This window comes from Morus notabilis, unplaced genomic scaffold, assembly GCF_000414095.1.
Source record: "Morus notabilis unplaced genomic scaffold, ASM41409v2 Scaffold621, whole genome shotgun sequence".
In the NCBI taxonomy this organism is placed as follows: Eukaryota; Viridiplantae; Streptophyta; class Magnoliopsida; order Rosales; family Moraceae; genus Morus; species Morus notabilis.
The window spans coordinates 424,630-442,363 of NW_010363239.1; the positions used below are offsets into that span (position 1 = coordinate 424,630).

Here is a 17,734-nt window from a genome sequence, read left to right on the forward strand (position 1 = left end):
TTGACAAAAATAAAACAGGAAAAAAGTATTTAGAAAAGGCACGTCATAAAAAAATAATTGTATATGAGCTTTAAGTAAAAGAAGACAGAACAAAAAAACAAAAAAGAAAGAAAAGTGAAAGGAATGGAAAATGTGGAACACAAAAACCAAAACATAGAGAAGAAACGAGAGATTAACACATGGTAAAAAGAGAGAAAACATCCTTTTGACTCCTGTACACACCAAACTTTTATTTGTAGTAAATTAGATATTGAATTTTAAAATCAATAACAATTAAAGTTTAACAGCTAACAAGTGTTATCAAACTCATGATTTTAGTCTAGAAAAAATGACGGTTTTTGTAACACCCTAAAGAATTAATTGAGATTATTAGTGTGCCTAATCTGGGTTATTAATTGAGTTTAAGTAATAAATGTTTCTGATACGAGTGAGTTTAAATAGTTCCATGGTATTTAAATTATTCTCAGTAATTTATTTTAAACCAGAAGTGTGTATGGGCGCATTTCTGGATCGCTCTTTTAAAATATTGTACATCTGTCATTTTCTTTTCCTTTTCCCTTTTCTTTTCTTTTCCTTTTTCCTTATTCCTTTCCTTTCTCTTTTCTTTCCCGTGCACTCTCTCTCTCTCTCCTTCACTCTCACTCCCCCGTTCACTCTCTTTCTCTCTCACTCCCGTTTGTGTCCCAAATCAAACGGATCTTGAACCAAGTAAAGATTTAAAGAAGTTTTCAATGTCAAGAGAAGGATTCGAGGTAAGATTACTGAAAGGACCTCTCTTGAATCTCACGTTTTCGGATTTCAAAACTCATTTTTGGTTCAAACCGGATTTTGATAGTTTTTGAGTAAAACTAGAGTAGAAATTGGAGATCTTGGGTTCTTTGGACTTGTTTTAGGACCTAGAACCCAGATCTAGTGGTTTTCCTTTGAAATATCTCGATTTGGGACTGGATTTGCAGGTTTTGGACTGATTTCAATGAGCTTCTCTTACGCAGTTGATTCCACCGGTCGACCTGTGCGGTCGACCGGATCACATGGAAACCGGTCGACCAATGCGGTCGACCGGATTGTAGGCTGACCGGTCGACCAGTGTGCACATTGCTGATTGACCGGTAGTGTTGCACTGCTCTGTCACTGGACGACCGGTTGACACGGGGTTTGACCCTGTTTAGCCTGAAATTGCTGTTTTGATCCCTGTTTTCAGGGAGAACCCAAATTAGCTTCATTTGGGGACTTGAGGTAGATGGATTAGCATCTTTAATCCTTGTTTTGAGATTGAAAACCCTTAGAATGATAATTTGAAACATGAAAATGGATTAGGGCACACTAATAGGAAATCTTGGTTGAAAATTGAGATTTGGATTGCTTTAGGAATGAAAATTTAATCCTAAAGTGCTGTCTTGCATCAGTGATCGCTAAGGATTCAGACTAAAGGGGCTTGAGGAAGCGGAAGCCAGAAAAGGCAACGCTAGTCTCAGGTTTGATAGTGCGAGGTAGGATTTCTATCCCTTTTCCTTGTGAGCTTGTTTTCAAAAAGGATTTTGGCCTTGAAAATGTTTTAAAGAAAGTGATTGGTTTGCGAAAGAAAAACGTTTTAAAAACCATGGCTTGTTTAGTCATGGAACCTCATGGCTTGTCCAGTCATGGGACCCACAGCTGGAGTAGTTCGTGGGGTCGTATCAACGATTTCAAAATGATTAATGAATGATTTCTTAAGCAAAGAGATCTTGTGAACTAGTAATAGAGTCTATTGTTGTAAGCCTAGATAGGATGCGAAGAGTGCATCCTTAGGGGCAGAACCCCAAACTTGGTCCGGGTAGGCGAGGCACTTGGTTAGGTAAGTAATTTGTACTAATTACTTGCTGAAGCCTGTAAAACGGTCATTTACAGTTATATTTCCTTTGAAAAAAAAGATGTGAGGTTTCAGTTGTTCTGTCAAGGCTGAATGTCTTATTTTATTTACTTATTCCTTTATTTATTTCCTCGCTCACTTATTTTCCATTTATTTATAACGTTATTTCAAATTATATCCTACTGGGCCTTTTGCTCACGTTTTATATTTTAAATGTATTAAACCCCTCCCAGGAGATTCTAGGAGTGGTGCACAGTAGCTGGATAAGTGCTACGGAGCAGCTGAGTTGTGCTGCTATTGGAATCAAGTGAGGATCGCGAACATCCTCTTGAATAAATGTAGGAGATTTAAGAATTCAGTAAACTTATGTAATATTTGGACTAACTAGACTGTGGTTGATGTTTGTTGTAATGATTATTTACATGTTCATGTATGTACGATACTGTATGTCCTATGGGGTGGAGCCCTGTGTGTGAGAGGCGCCAGAATTATGTAATTTAATTATATTTTAATGCAGTTAAGTGTGGGGCCCGGTTGGGAATCTGTTGTATTAATCCCAAATTGAGCTCCACGTCACTCACCCCGTTTGAGGGGCGTGACATAGTGGTATCAGAGCCCTAGGTTAAGAAACCCCAGGATTGTACATACATGTGTGACATCTGTTATCCACTGAATAGTCTAGTTTTATTTCAGTTAAAGGAAATGGCGCCTCGCCGTAGGCCCGCAAATCAACCAGCACAACAGAATCAGGGATTTCTGGATGCCATGTATGCTGCCTTTCAAGGCATGGCCACAAGAGCTCGAAACGAGCGGCCGGTTGAGGATAGGAAGCAAGGTTACTTCCGGGAATTTAGGCGTGCGCCTATCCCCTCGTTTAATAGTGAGGGAGGACCCCAAGAGGCAGAGTTCTGGTTAGACTCCATAGTCAAGCATTTGAGTACTATGGGAGTTCCAGATGAATACTGGGTGGAATTTGCGGTGTACAAGATGGAGGGCTTAGCAAATACTTGGTGGAAGGTCAAGAGAAGAATGGATGTTACAGGACTGACCTGGGAGCAATTTGAGACACTGTTCAATGAGCAGTATTTCCCTCAGAGTTATAGGGAAGAAATAGCATTGGAATTCATGTCTCTGCAGCAAGGTGATATGTCTGTAAGGGAATATGAGGCCAAGTTCAATGACCTATCCCGGTTTGCACCATCACTAGTGGAGTCTGAACCCATGAGGTGTCTTAAGTTTGAGAATGGTCTCAAGAATTATGTGAGGAGGTCATTGGTGGCCTTAAGGATTCAGAACTTCCGGGATTTGGTAGCTGCTGCTACACAGGTGGAACAGGATAACTTGGCCTATCACCAAAGCAAAGAGGCAACTGGTCAAGTCTCTGTCTCTGGTAGACCTTCTGTTTCGGGTGGACCACAGCAGAGTGGTAGGAGAAACCACAACCAGGGACAAACGGCTGGGGAAATGACAAGCATTGACAGTAGTTCGTCCGGAAGTGACAGAAATGCTCCATACGGGCCTAGGTGTCACCATTGTGGGCAGGTGGGTCATATTAGGAGGAATTGTCCTAATCGACCGCCGGCTCAACAAGCCCAAAGTGACGCTTCGTATAGTCAAGAAGGGCCACCACCGTACATGCCACCATATCAGCCACAACAGATGCAATACCCTCCTGTGCCGACTTATCAACCACCTATGCTTACACAATTCTGGCCTCACGCGCCGAGACCGGTACAACCACCTCCGCCGCAACAGTATAGGCCTCCGACCCACCGGCCTAATGTTGGTGACAGAGGGAAAGGGAAAGTACATGGACAAGCTTATGCCCTGGCAGGAGGCAGTTCTAGAGGTCAGACCAGCAACGCAGTGGTTGAGGGTATGATTCTAATATCTCATTCTTTTGTTCACATGTTGTTTGACACATGTGCCACACACTCGTTTATATCAAGTTCTTTTGTTCAAACCTTGAAACTAAAACCTGAGAATTTAGAAGTCCTGATGACTTTGAACTCTCCATTGGGATGTGTGGAGGTAATGAGTGTGTGTAGATATTGTGAAATCACAATTGGGAGTGAGCGAATGAGAGCTGACTTGATTATCCTTCCGATGAGCCTGTTTGATGTGGTCCTCGGAATGGATTGGTTGTCAGAATACGGAGCAATTGTTGATTGTTACCGTAGGAGAGTGACTCTGATGACTAAGTCTGGAATAGCGATTTCTTATCAGGCAGATCTGAATCCAGTCCTAGGAGAACGACTGTTGAAGTACAATGTTGGGGGACGGAAGAATCTAGCATGTTTTTCTTCTCTTCTTGCTCTAGAAGGTGAACCCAAGATAACCAGAGATAGTGCAGGAATCCCTTTAGTGGATGAGTTTGCAGATATATTTCCTGATGAGCTACCTGGTTTACCCCCAGATCGGGAAATTGAATTCTGTATTGATTTAGTTCTGGGAACGGCACCTATTTCCATCCTTCCATACTGGATGGCCCAGGCAGAGATGAAAGAATTAAGAACGCAGCTTGAGGAGCTGGCAGGAAAAGGGTATATTCAGACTTGTACTTCCCCTTGGGGTGCACCGGTGCTATTTGTGAAGAAGCACGACGGATCTCTTCGGTTGTGCATTGACTACCGTCAATTGAACAGGGTAACTATGAAGAACAAATACCCACTGCCAAGGATCGATGAATTATTCGATCAGTTGGGTGGATCACAGTTCTACTCTAAGATTGATTTGAGATCTGGGTACCATCAGCTAAAAATCAAGGAGAAAGACATTCCGAAGACTGCATTTAGAACTCGGTATGGGCACTTTGAGTTTCTGGTAATGCCGTGTGGGTTGACGAATGCCCCAGCTGCATTCATGGATCTGATGAACCGTGTTTTCTGGCCGTACTTGGATCAGTTTGTGGTCATTTTCATTGATGACATATTGGTTTACTCAAAGACTTGGGAAGAAAATGCGCAGCATTTGAGAATTGTCCTTCAGACTCTTCGAGAATACCAGTTGTACGCTAAAAAGGAGAAGTGTGACTTCTGGCTGACAGAAGTGAAGTTCCTTGGGCATGTGGTTTCTGGACAGGGAATTTCTATAGATCCTTCTAAGATCGAGACTGTGCTACAGTGGGAGAGGCCGAAGAATGTAGCGGAGATACGCAGTTTTCTCAGACTGGCAGGGTATTACCGGCGCTTTGTAAAAGACTTCTCGAGTATTGCTACACCGATGACTCGGTTGACCAAGAAAGAAGTCAGATTCCAGTGGGACACTAAGTGTGAAAATGCTTTTTAGGAATTGAAGGTCAGACTGACAAGTGCACCAGTTTTGACTATACCTGATAGTGAAGAACCATATGAGGTGTATTCTGACACCTCGGGGAGTGGGCTTGGCTGTGTCTTAATGCAAGACGGACGCGTGGTAGCGTATGCATCTCGTCAATTAATACCACATGAACAAAATTATCCCACTCATGATTTGGAACTGGCAGCGGTAATATTTGCTCTAAAGATATGGAGGTGTTATCTCTATGGAGCAAAGTTTCAGGTCTTTTTTTACCATAAAAGTCTGCAGTACTTGTTCACTCAGAAGGACTTGAAGCTCAGGCAAAGGAGATGGGTGGAGTATATGGAAGATTATGACTTCACTCTACAATATCATCCTGGAAAAGCTAATGTGGTGGCTGATGCCCTTAGTAGGAAGACGACGGGGGCTCTGGCGTCATTGGCTTTGGAAGATTGGAAAAGGATTGAAGTGGTGAGTGAGTATGATCTTCAGCTCTACGAAGATCATAACTAGGCTATGGTGTATAATCTGATCTCTACACCGGATATTGTACAACAGGTTAAGCAGAATCAATGGCAGGATCCACACCTCCAAGGAATCTAGATTCGAATCCAGAATGGAGAGCAATTCGAGGATTGGAGAATCCGAGAGGATGGAGCCTTGTATTTTCACAACCGCCTTGCTGTTCCTAAGGTGGGTGAGGTAAAGAAGACGATTCTGCAAGATGCACATAAATCGAGGTATGCCATACATCTGGGAAGTACAAAAATGTACCAGGACCTGAAAAGACAGTACTAGTGGAGAGGCATGAAAAGGGACGTTCGTGAGTATGTCTCGGAATGTGTGACTTGCCTCCGGATTAAAACTGAGCATCAGAAGCTAGCCGGAGAGTTGCAACCTCTTCCTATCCCTGGATGGAAATGGGAGCACATCACTATGGATTTTCTGATAGGGCTACTGAGAACCGAGTTGAAACACGACGCCATCTGGGTGGTGGTGGATAGGTTGACGAGGTCCGCCCACTTCATACCATTTCGTGCAACGTATTCTTAAAAGATTCTGTCAGAATTGTACCTGGAGCACATCGTGAGGCTACACGGAGTGCCATTGTCTATCACGTCAGATCGTGACACGCGTTTTAATGCAAGGTATTGGAGGAGTTTCCAAGAAGCCATGAGAACATACTTGAACTTCAGTACAACATTTCATCCTCAGACTGATGGGTAATCTGAAAGGGTAATTCAGATTCTAGAGGATATGCTTTGTGCTTGTGTTCTGAAATTTGGCGGGAACTGGAAGAAATACCTGCATCTAGCTGAGTTTGCTTATAACAACAGCTATCAGGCCAGTATTGGAATGGCACCGTTTGAAGCTCTATATGGTCATCCTTGTAGGTCACCTGTGTGTTGGTTGGAACCAGAGGATCGACTGAGCACGGGGCCGGAAGTCATTCAAGAGAATAATGAGAAGATAGTTGTAATTCGGGAACGACTGTTGACAGCTCAAAGTCGTCAGAAAAGTTATGCTGATAGAAGGCGTAGGCCTTTAGAATTCTAAGAAGGCGACTTTGTCTTGCTGAAAGTTTCCCCACGCAAGGGAGTTGTTCGGTTTGGTGTGAAAGGGAAACTTGCACCAAGGTATGTGGGACCATTCCCGATCGTTCAACGAATCAGAGTGGTGGCTTACCGGTTGGCCCTACCGCCTGAATTATCTCACGTGCATGACGTGTTTCATGTCTCCATGCTTCAGAAATGTCAACCTGAGCCGAAAGCAGTAGTGCAGTGGTTTGACGTTCCAATACAGTATGACACGTCGTACGAGGAGGCACCAGTTAAGATTCTGGACCGGAAGATAAAGAGTCTGCGTCATCGTGAGATTCCTTTGGTAAAAGTATTATGGCAGCACAATGAAGTTGAGGAAGCGACATGGGAGCTTGAAACGACGATGCAGGAGCACTATCCGTATCTGTTCACACTGTGAGGTAGGCTTTAATTTCGGGGACGAAATCGCCTAAGGGGGGTGGAGCTGAAACATCCTGAAGAATTAATTGAGATTATTAGTGTGCCTAATCTGGGTAATTAATTGAGTTTAATTAATAAATGTTTCTGACACGAGTGAGTTTAAATAGTTCCAAGGTATTTAAATTATTCTCAGTAATTTATTTTAAACCAGAAGTGTGTATGGGCGCATTTCTGGACCGCTCTTTTAAAATATTGTACATCTGTCATTTTCTTTTCCTTTTTCCTTTTCTTTTCTTTTCCTTTTTCCTTTTTCCTTTCCTTTCTCTTTCCTTTCCCGTGCATTCTCTCTCTCTCTCTCCTTCACTCTCACTCCCCCGTTCACTCTCTTTCTCTCTCACTCCCGTTTGTATCCCAAATCAAACGGATCTTGAACCAAGTAAAGATTTAAAGAAGTTTTCAACGTCAAGAGAAGGATTCAAGGTAAGATTACTGAAAGAACCTCTCTTGAATCTCACGTTTTCAGATTTCAAAACTCATTTTTAGTTCAAACTGGATTTTGATAGTTTTTGAGTAAAACTAGAGTAGAAATTGGAGATCTTGGGTTCTTTGGACGTGTTTTAGGACCTAGAACCCAGATCTAGTGGTTTTCCTTTGAAATATCTTGATTTGGGACTGGATTTACAGGTTTTGGACTGATTTCCGTGAGCTTCTCTCGCGCAGCTGATTCCACCGGTCGACCTGTGCGGTCGACCGGATCACATGGAAACCGGTCGACCAATGCGGTCGACCGGATTGTAGGCTGACCGGTCGACCAGTGTGCACACTGCCGGTTGACCGGTAGTGTTGCACTGCTCTGTCACCGGTCGACCGGTTGACACGGGGTTTGACCCTGTTTAGCCTGAAATTGCTGTTTTGATCCCTGTTTTTGGGGAGAACCCAAATTAGCTTCATTTGAGGACTTAAGGTAGATGGATTAACATCTTTAATCCTTATTTTGAGATTGAAAACCCTTGGAATGATAATTTGAAACATGAAAATGGATTAGGGCACAGTAATAAGAAATCTTGGTTGAAAATTGAGATTTGGATTGCTTTAGGAATGAAAGTTTAATCCTAAAGTGTTGTCTTGCATCAGTGATCGCTGAGGATTCAGACTGAAGGGGCTTGAGGAAGCGGAAGCTGAAAAAGGCAACGATAGTCCCAAGTTTGATAGTGCGAGGTAGGATTTCTATCCCTTTTCCTTATGAGCCTGTTTTCAAAAAGGATTTTGGCCTTGAAAATGTTTTAAAGAAAGGGATTGGTTTGCGAAAGAAAAATGTTTTAAAAACCATGGCTTTTTTTGTCATGGAACCTCATGGCTTGTCCAGTCATGGGGCCCACGGCTTGAGTAGTTCGTGGGGTCGTATCAACGATTTCAAAATGATTAATGAATGATTTTTTAAGCAAAGAGATCTTGTGAACTGGTAATAGAGTCTATTACTGTAAGCCTAGATAGGATGCGGAGAGTGCATCCTCGGGGGCAGAACCCGAAACTCGGTCCGGGTAGGCGAGGCACTTAGTTAGGTAAGTAATTTGTACTAATTACTTGCTGAAGCCTGTAAAACGGTTATTTACAGTTATATTTCCTTTGAGAAAAAGGATGTGAGGTTCCGGCTGTTCCGTTGGGACTGAATGTCTTATTTTATTTACTTATTCCTTTATTTATTTCCTCGCTCACTTATTATCCATTTATTTATAACGTTATTTCAAATTATATCATATTGGGTCTTTCGCTCACGTTTTATATTTCAAATGTATTAAACCCCTCCCAGGAGATTCTAGGAGCGGTGCGCAGTAGCTGGATAAGTGCTACGGAGCAGCTGAGTTGTGCTGCTATTGGAATCAAGTGAGGATCACAGACATCGTCTTGAATAAATGTAAGAGTTTATAGAATTCAGTAAACTTATGTAATATTTGGACTAACTAGACTGTGGTTGATGTCTGTTGTAATGATTATTTACATGTTCATGTATGTGCGATACTGTATGTCCTGTGGGGTGGAGCCCTGTGTGTCAGAGGCTCCGAAATTCTGTAATTTAATTATATTTTAATGCAGTTAAGTGTGGGGCCCGGTTGGAAATCTGTTGTATTAATCACAAATCAAGCTCCACGTCACCCACCCCGTTTGGGGGGCGTGACAGTTTTACACATGAGTCATAAATATGAATTGTAAATAAAAAATTTACGTTATAAAAAAATATTTTTATTGCTATTTATTTTAAATATTTTAAAATTTACTATTTACTTAATTTAGTTTCATAAATATACTATTTACTACAATTTTTACATTAATTATTGAGAAAAAATTAGAAATACCATTGAAGATGGTAAAAAAATATTATTTATATCATTACAGTTAAAAGTAAACGACTATCAAGAGAAAATAAATGTCACAATGACACCTAATTATTTAAAATAACATAACCAAAATAAATCATATATTTTTCTCTTAATATTATATTAGTAGTTACACAGGCCATTTAATAGCTCTAATTATCATCTCTAATGGAGTAGAAAAGAGGTAAATAAATAAAGGGAGCATGAAATAAATAGAAAATTTATAATAAATAATTGAAGTAAATAGTAAATTCTAAAACTATTTGTAATAAATAGTAAAAAAATATTCTTTTCCACATTTTTTTCTTTTTACGATAAATGAAAGATATTTTTCATATAAATAAAGATTTTTTATCATATAAAGTATTTTTTACACATCATAAAAAAATTTTACATAATAAACTGTTATTTACTCAAAATAATTTTAAAATCTACTATTTACTATAAATTTTGCTTTTTATATTGACGGTGTTAAAGAATTATTATAAATGATTCTTTTGGTTTTTTGGTTATTGTACTGAAAATTTCTCTAAAAACAAAATTGAAAAAATTTGGCATATCATTAGGAAAAGAAAAAACAAAGAAAGAAAGAAAGAAAAGAAAAAGGAAGGCATATTCCAAAGGACAACGGGAATTCTTTAATTTATTTCTTCTTAAAATAGGACGTGCGATCTGACAAGAACTGATGTGTAAAGTACCAAATTCACAGTAGAAATTCTACTCAAAATAATAATAATAATGAAACTAAATAAAAATTATTTGCAGTAGATAATTAATAAGAAAAGAAGACAAATATTTATAAATTTTATAGATTATGATTGTTATCTTTTTTTATTGATTAATATATTTTTAATTAAATAATTATACTATTAAAATAATATTGATTAAGAATAAGACGTTTATATACTATTAACGATAAACGATAACTTCTGTGATTTTCTGATAATTTTTTAGTTAATTTAAAACTAAACCCAAAAGCCAAAACCTTCCAAAAAAAAAAAAAAAAATAATGCCAAGACGAACCTTGATAAACAAGGAAACCCAACCTCCTCGTACCTCTATTTCTCCGAACCTATAAACTCACAACCCACTCCCAAAACAGAAAAATTCTCCACAATTAGACTTTTTTTGTTAACTTATTCCCAAAACCAAAAGTCGTATTCCTCCAAAATCAGTCCTTTTTTCCGGCCATGTCGAAGCTGAAGATTGCGGGGACATGGGCGGGTATTCTGGAGGTGGAATTGGAGGTTTGGACGGTGCCCATGTTGAGAGAAGAGGTCGCCAAACGATCCAACTGTGGGCCCGACTCGATCAATCTGATATGTGCCGGTAGAATTCTCAAAGATGGTGATGGGACCCAGAAGCTGAGCCAATTGGGTGTCAAAAACAACGCCAAGGTTTTGGCCAGCCGGGTCTCCGCCGAAGAGGGCAAGTCCTTGAACAAGGAGTTAATGGCTGAGGAGGAACGTTCTAGAAGGCTCACCCGAGTCAAGTGAGTTTTTCTTTTCATTGTTTTTTTAAACTTGGGATTGTTTTGTCTTGTGATTTTTAATGGGCAGTTTGTTTTTTATGTGTTGAATTTTGATGATTGAACCCGAATTGTTTAGTGGGTCTGCTGAGAAATTTCTCTCAATTTGAGTTCTATGTCTGTGTGTTTCATCATATGAATTATGTTGATTGAAAAAAAAAAAAGAAAAAGAATGTAGGGCCAACTTTGGCTTTTATTTTCTAAAGTCTCTCTTCATGTCTGGGCCGGGACAATTTGCAAATTTCGGAGATAACAAAGAGAATAGGATTGCAAATTAGAAAGTGCAAAGTTCAAATTCAGGCTTTTAACATGTTGGAATTTAAATCCTCCCAAAAGCTTAAACTAATAGGAGGTGTATTTTGCATACAATAACTGAATAGAATTTTGCCAAGAGCTGTTTTCTATTTGGGTGTCCAATTATTCCACTAAGCGGGCTTTCTATTTATGAAGGGCCTGTTTGACATTGCTTTTGCTTATGTTTTTAGGCAGTACAAAAGGAAAAGTAAAGATATGACTTTCTAATTAGTGTTTGGAACCACACTTTCAAAGAGCGTAAATGAAAGAAAGTTGGAGGTCAAATCTTCTAATAAGGAATAAATATGTTAAAGGAAGTTTATACAATCTTATTGAAACTCTGTTACAAGTTTCAAAGTATCCGTAAGGGTTTTTAGCGCAATTGCCCCTGAACTTATTGTGGTTTAGCAAATTACTCCCTAAACTCTACCGCTCGGGGTGTGCCTCGTGTCGAGGCGAGGAGAAGCCGCCTCAAAGCTTACGCTTTGAGGGGTAGGAGGTGAGGCGCACGCCTCATCCATGTGAGGTGTACGCCTCTGAGCTGCGCCTCAAGCAGTGGTTGAGGCATGCGCCTCTTTTCTTCATCCGTTGTTGATGCTGAGGTAGGAGAGAGATGAAGATTTTTATTATTCAGTTTTGTTGGGAGGGGGAAGAGAGACAAAAGTTGGTTGATCCTTCTCTTAGTACTAGTAGTGATAAATCTGATGACGATTGATGAGTTGGGAGAGATCTAGGTTTTTAGAAGTGCATTATAGACATTATAATATTAGGATTTGATGACTATTTAGTCTTTTTTATGCGTCTAGTAGTGAAATAAACTTGTCTTCTTATGGATTGAATGGTTAAATTTCTCATTTCTAATGATTATTGAGTATGGATTTAGTTTTCATTACTATTATTTTTTTAAAATTTTTTTTATTGACATTTATTTTTTGAGGCTTACGCCTCAAAGCTTAAGGGCCTTTAGGCAAAATGCCTTAAGGTCCCATTCCGCCTTTTAAAACCTTGATTTAAAAGGTGAAGAAATGAAAGATTTGTGTTACATTTGAATTGGAATGTTGGAATTTTTCATCAAACGTGCTTTTTCGACACTAATTTAATATAATCATCGTAAAAATGGCACATATTGCAACAACTTTACAAGTTGAGGGGACAACTTGCTAAAATTAAAAGTTCAAGAGGCAAGTTGTTAAAACCATGCAAGTTCAGGGGAAAAATGTGTAAAATACCCTATTCGTAGAGTAATTGTTTGAGAAGTCAGATTTTATGTGTAAAATACCCTATTCGTAGAGTAATTGTTTGAGAAGTCAGATTTTATGTGTAAAATACCCTATTCGTAGAGTAATTGTTTGAGAAGTCAGATTTTGTGGCTTTGTCTGAGATCTCTTTGGAGCCTGGAGGGCCAAAGATCTTCTGGAAAGTTAAAAACAGTTTGCAGAATGCCCATATGGATCTGAATTATCTTTGAAAGAAGCATTTATGAATATGCCAGTCCTGTATTATTTTCAGTTGATAACACGTGGAAAAGAAAAACGTGTATTTATTTTTATTTTATGCTTTGTGTGTACATTCTTTCTTAATGTGATTGTGTCTCTGGGGAATTAACAGGGCAGCTGCAGCTGCAATTTCAAAAAGACATGCAGATGGTTCCTTGCCACTCGAGGACCAAATTATAGAACTTGAAGATCAAAGTGGTCGGCAAGTGAAACTGGGGACAGAGACTGATCAGCGGTATGGTAAATATTTAGAGTTTGCTTTTAGCACCTTTTCTGATTGGTTAGAACTTAGATGGAACCCACTTATGTCTTTCATTAGGATTCAAGAACCTGTAGTCAAGTTCTTAATTTTGGAATGGAATTTGTACTCATTTGACAGGGCAATCATGATGGGCCTGATGCTTCATACCAATGCAAAGCAGCTAATTAAGAAGCAAAATTACAAGGATGCTTTAGAAGTACTCACTATGGGAGAGGTCAGTTTCTGGGCAGCCTGGTATATTTTGTAAATAGTTAATTTTTTTACTAAGTTGCATTAGTGCTTTTGCTTTCTTATGGCCCAGAGGGGATAAATTAGACCTTAATTTGTTTATTGCCCATTTCAAGGATTTTATAAGCTAACTGTCATTATTTGTTTATAGAAGGCATTCAATATACTGTTTGTTTTGGAATTTGATTGTTTCGATTGTTACGTTATTTACATTGGTTTTCATGTCACTAAGAAAGGTGCTAAATCCAAGTGCACTTGTGTTTCTTCTGTAGGAGGCATTCTCTCTATGTGATCCAAAGGTCATTGAGGTGAGTTCTTTTATATTAAGAAGTTATTACACAATCTCTCTGTTGAAATTAGTCGATATAAGCTATGTCCTGGCGGAAAATGGTTGAAATAGCTAAAATGTGATCCTAAATACAGTCAGATCTTTCATTGGACTGAGTTTCTTATAGGCAGATCTGACATTGGTCATTCTTGTAACATGTGGACTATAAAGCAAGTTTGTAAAGTTTCGAAGAAATGAACTTGCTTTCCGAGAAAGAATAAGCTTTAAGAAGTCCTCTTCCTATTGGGGCCAAATAAAAGAAAAATGAGCATGTTAGCTTTTGTTTTTATAACTCTTTTTCGTGTTTCTTGAGGTAACTGGTTTGGAAATGGTTCTTAAATGGTGTTTGGCTTGTAAGGATTCCGGAAGCGGCTGATATAATTTGGAACCGGTCTCATTTTTTATAACAAAAAGAAAAAGAAAAAAGAAAATATTCTAGAGTCGTTGTCCTTTTTCCTTTTTCTATTTTAGGGCTTATCAACGTTGCTATACTCAAAAGTATCTCTCTGGAAAAACAATGAAACACAATTTCAGAAATGATTCCAACCCAATTCCCAAAAGAATCTTATTTTCATTGTTATACTCAAAACAAAATCATTCTAGAAATGCTCCCAGACGGAATCTTGGTAAGCTGTTTCCAAAATCATTTATCTGAAATGACTTGAAGCTACTCTAGCAACTGTGACATGGTGAATTACCATCTGAGCCCCGTTTGTGCAATAGCAATTGTTTCACTTTATTGGACTTGAAAACTATTTTTCTTATGTTAGATATTACTCCTTATATCTTAAAATATTCTCAACCTTTTTTCCTTTTTCTTTTTTTATCATGTCGCTTTCAGTTTATTGACAATCCCCCAATACTGCAAATAGAAATTGTGTGGTGCTACTTCATGCTACAAGACATTAGGTGGCTTTCAGTGGCTGGAGAGCGCCTTCAGAAAGCCAGACGAGATCTTGAGCGGTCTCATGGAAAGGACTCCCACCGTGTTAGACTCCTTCAAGGAGGTCGTTATCCAGAGCTTGCACTGTGAGTATTCTTAAATTTGTTATAGATATCCTTTGTTTACATATTTAGTTACAGCACTTGGCTAAATTTCTGATTATAGATATTTGAGGTTGGAGCTTCTGGAAGGAGTGGTAGCCTATCACAATGGTCAATTTGATAAATCAAGAAAATGGCTCACCTCTGCGCAAGAGAAATTTGGCCAGGTTAGTTGGATATACTACCCAAAGAATTTCTGAGAATTCTGGGAGGAAAGTGGTTGGACAAAATGTGCATGTATAAATCTTTACCTGTAATAGATTGGTTGTTTTGGGATCCTAGTTCATCCTAGAATTGATTGTTTGACCAGCGTGTTCACAAGGTTACGTAGGCTTAAGGCTTGAATTGAAAGAAGGAAATAAGAGGTTATCCGGTTATTTTGGGTTTCTTACCTTTTTTAAAAAAAAAATTATTCTGTAACAAAAAAAAAAAGGGAAGAACAGATTCCACTTTAACAATACCAGTTAATTTAATCTGCGATTGTCTGCTTGTTTTTGGTTTTAGCTACAAGTTCCCGATGAAGCCTTATCACTTGTTATGAGCATGGGCTTTAGAGAACACGAGGCGAAGCGAGCATTGCGAATGAGCCATCAAGATGTTGGGAGCGCAGTTGATTTTCTTGTTGAACAAAAAGCACTGAGGGCACAAAAAAGAGAAGAATATCTTCGGCAACAAAATAAGATTATGTTAATCTTGTTAATAAATTCCCTTTTTTCTTTTATGAAATATTTCCCTATTCAGAGTTTTGATTTGGCTGAGAAATTGGCAGGGAGCAAAAGAAATATGGAAAGACACCCTTAAAGAAGCCTGTGGATCTCCAGAAATTGAATGAATTGGTCTCCATCGGGTAGGGACAAAACTGTATATTTGTCTTTTATAATTAATTGAGTAATGTTACACATCATCAAAAATTCTATCATGAATATCTTGAATGCATCCGGTCAAAATTCCACATAATCTGTACAATTAAAATTACTGTTTTTGTCCGAAGTTTTCTACCCCTCGCAAGTTATATTTTAGTTTCATGATGAGTCATGAAACTTTACATTTTTTCTTTTCTTTTTTCCATGATGTCTATCATTTTCATTTATTTCAGTGGCATGATTGTTTCAGTCGAAAGAGTAACTCTGTGATATGTTCAGTCTTCACGAATAATCTCAAGAGTTGCTTGATATTTGCAGGTTTGAGAAGGAGCTTGCTGCTGAAGCACTTCGAAGGAATGAGAATGACACTCAAAAGGCGTTGGATGATTTGACAAATCCAGAGATTAACTCTTCCATACAGGTCATTTGTTTTTCCATGTAAAATGGTTTTCTTTTGGTTCTAAATTATGAGTCTTTGTCCACTTACTTTCTTTTTATTACAGCTTACTATTGAATCACGGAAAAGGAAGCGTCAGCAGAAAGAGACCGACGCTTCAGTTGAAGCCCTTGTACGTATGGGCTTTGAAAGAGAAAGAGGTACTTTTCAAAGATATTGCTGTACTACAAATGTTTTTAACGTTCCCATTTCAGGACATGCTAAACCACTCGTTAAATTATTATGCTCGTATAGCTTTCAATTGGTACTTCTATGTTTTGATAATCTCATTAGGGTACCCTATAAATTAAAAAAAGATTATCCGGTAGCTTAAGGCTGTTTTTTGGAACATAAGAATCTCCATTCTATCCTTTTAGTCTAAAAACATATCAACGAACAAAAGAAAATGAAATTCAGGTAAAAATTACTAAACAAATAAAATGTTGAAAAAAAAAGTTAGTTCTTCCCACCCCTCTCTCTCTCTCTTTCTCTGACTCCCTAATTATATTTTCAACGGTAAAAAGGATATCTGCCTTAATGTATGCACATGCTATTTGTTTTTTATGAATTATATGCACCAATAGAATTATTGGAACATGTTTTCAATCTTGAAAAGAATGAAAATTACATGGTACCAAAATGATAAGTTCCCCTCTAAAAACTAATATGGCCAAACACCCTCGTCAAATTCACTTGTACGGATAATTTTGCAATCTTATTTTTTACCTGTTTAGCTCTTTCCTGTTCTGTTTATTTTGTTACTGACATTTTCAAAAACGGCACTACATATATAAGAAATTGTAAAAAAAAAGTAGGTGCGGCACCTAACTATGGCTTGATATTTTGAAATCCCTGCAGTGGTTGAAGCATTTCATAGCGGTGGGACTGTGGATCAAGTGATGCATAGACTGCTCTCACAAGCTGCACCTAACTCCACAGATGCTCTTAACAATAACGCGGGGTCGGGGTCGATCGCTGCAATGGCTGCCAATGACGTTGCGAGTTCTTCTGCTCCGACGGTGGATAATGTTGCCGAAGACAATGGTGATGACGGAGATCCATCTACTGCTGGCAAAGTTGAAGAAGAGCGGGATATAGAGATGGAGGACGAACTTGCTGACGGGCTATCGAGAGTGGATGCTATATCGGATTATGATATTGAAGTTTCCAAAGAAGGTGAAGCCATAAACGAGTACTTGGCGCTGTTGAATTTAGCCGGCAAGTAATGAAGGAGGGATCTTCTCCGAGGTGAAAACTACTCAGGACCGTGATGGTAAACGAGGTGTAAATAGTAGTGATTACTCGAACATTAAGTTATAGATTTCAAGCACCGTTTTAAAGATGGAGCTTTGCATTTTTCTGCATATCAAGCGTTTGTGGTTCTAATAGGCATTTGCAGGTGTTAATAGATATTGATTCATAATTTAGCTAATCCTTTTTATATATGAAACTGTTTAGAATTCCAAAAATAAACGAAAACAACGAAGAATCATAAACTATATGTAACTTTTTAGTTGTAGGTTGAAATAACTTTATGAGTTCCTTAAAGATGAAAAACAAGGGTTCTACAATAGGGGCTCTCTCCTATCAGCAGTATCTTTTCTTACAGTTGGATCAGGTTAAAAATATATATGCACATCGTTAAAGCAATTTGAATATTACATTTTTGATATAATTTAAGATTATAATAATTTATACGAATGCTTCATTACCAAAAACAAAAAAGAAATTGTGAAATTGTAATAACAATTAGTATATAAATTGATATAAACTATTATACGAATTTATATA

At 38.3% G+C, this 17,734-nt stretch overlaps 1 protein-coding gene across 1 annotated transcript; it reads left to right on the forward strand.

The window, feature by feature from the left end:
* Positions 1-10,447: 10,447 nt before the first annotated feature.
* On the forward strand, positions 10,448-17,500 carry LOC21399247 (NEDD8 ultimate buster 1). The gene is made up of 11 exons (XM_024169306.1): positions 10,448-10,956; positions 12,895-13,017; positions 13,162-13,258; positions 13,545-13,580; positions 14,442-14,629; positions 14,709-14,811; positions 15,149-15,330; positions 15,414-15,491; positions 15,826-15,928; positions 16,011-16,104; positions 16,802-17,500. Exons 1-11 carry the CDS (start codon positions 10,655-10,657, stop codon positions 17,167-17,169), a joined length of 1,674 nt encoding a protein of 557 aa, XP_024025074.1. The 5' UTR covers positions 10,448-10,654; the 3' UTR covers positions 17,170-17,500.
* The last annotated feature ends 234 nt before the right edge of the window (positions 17,501-17,734 follow it).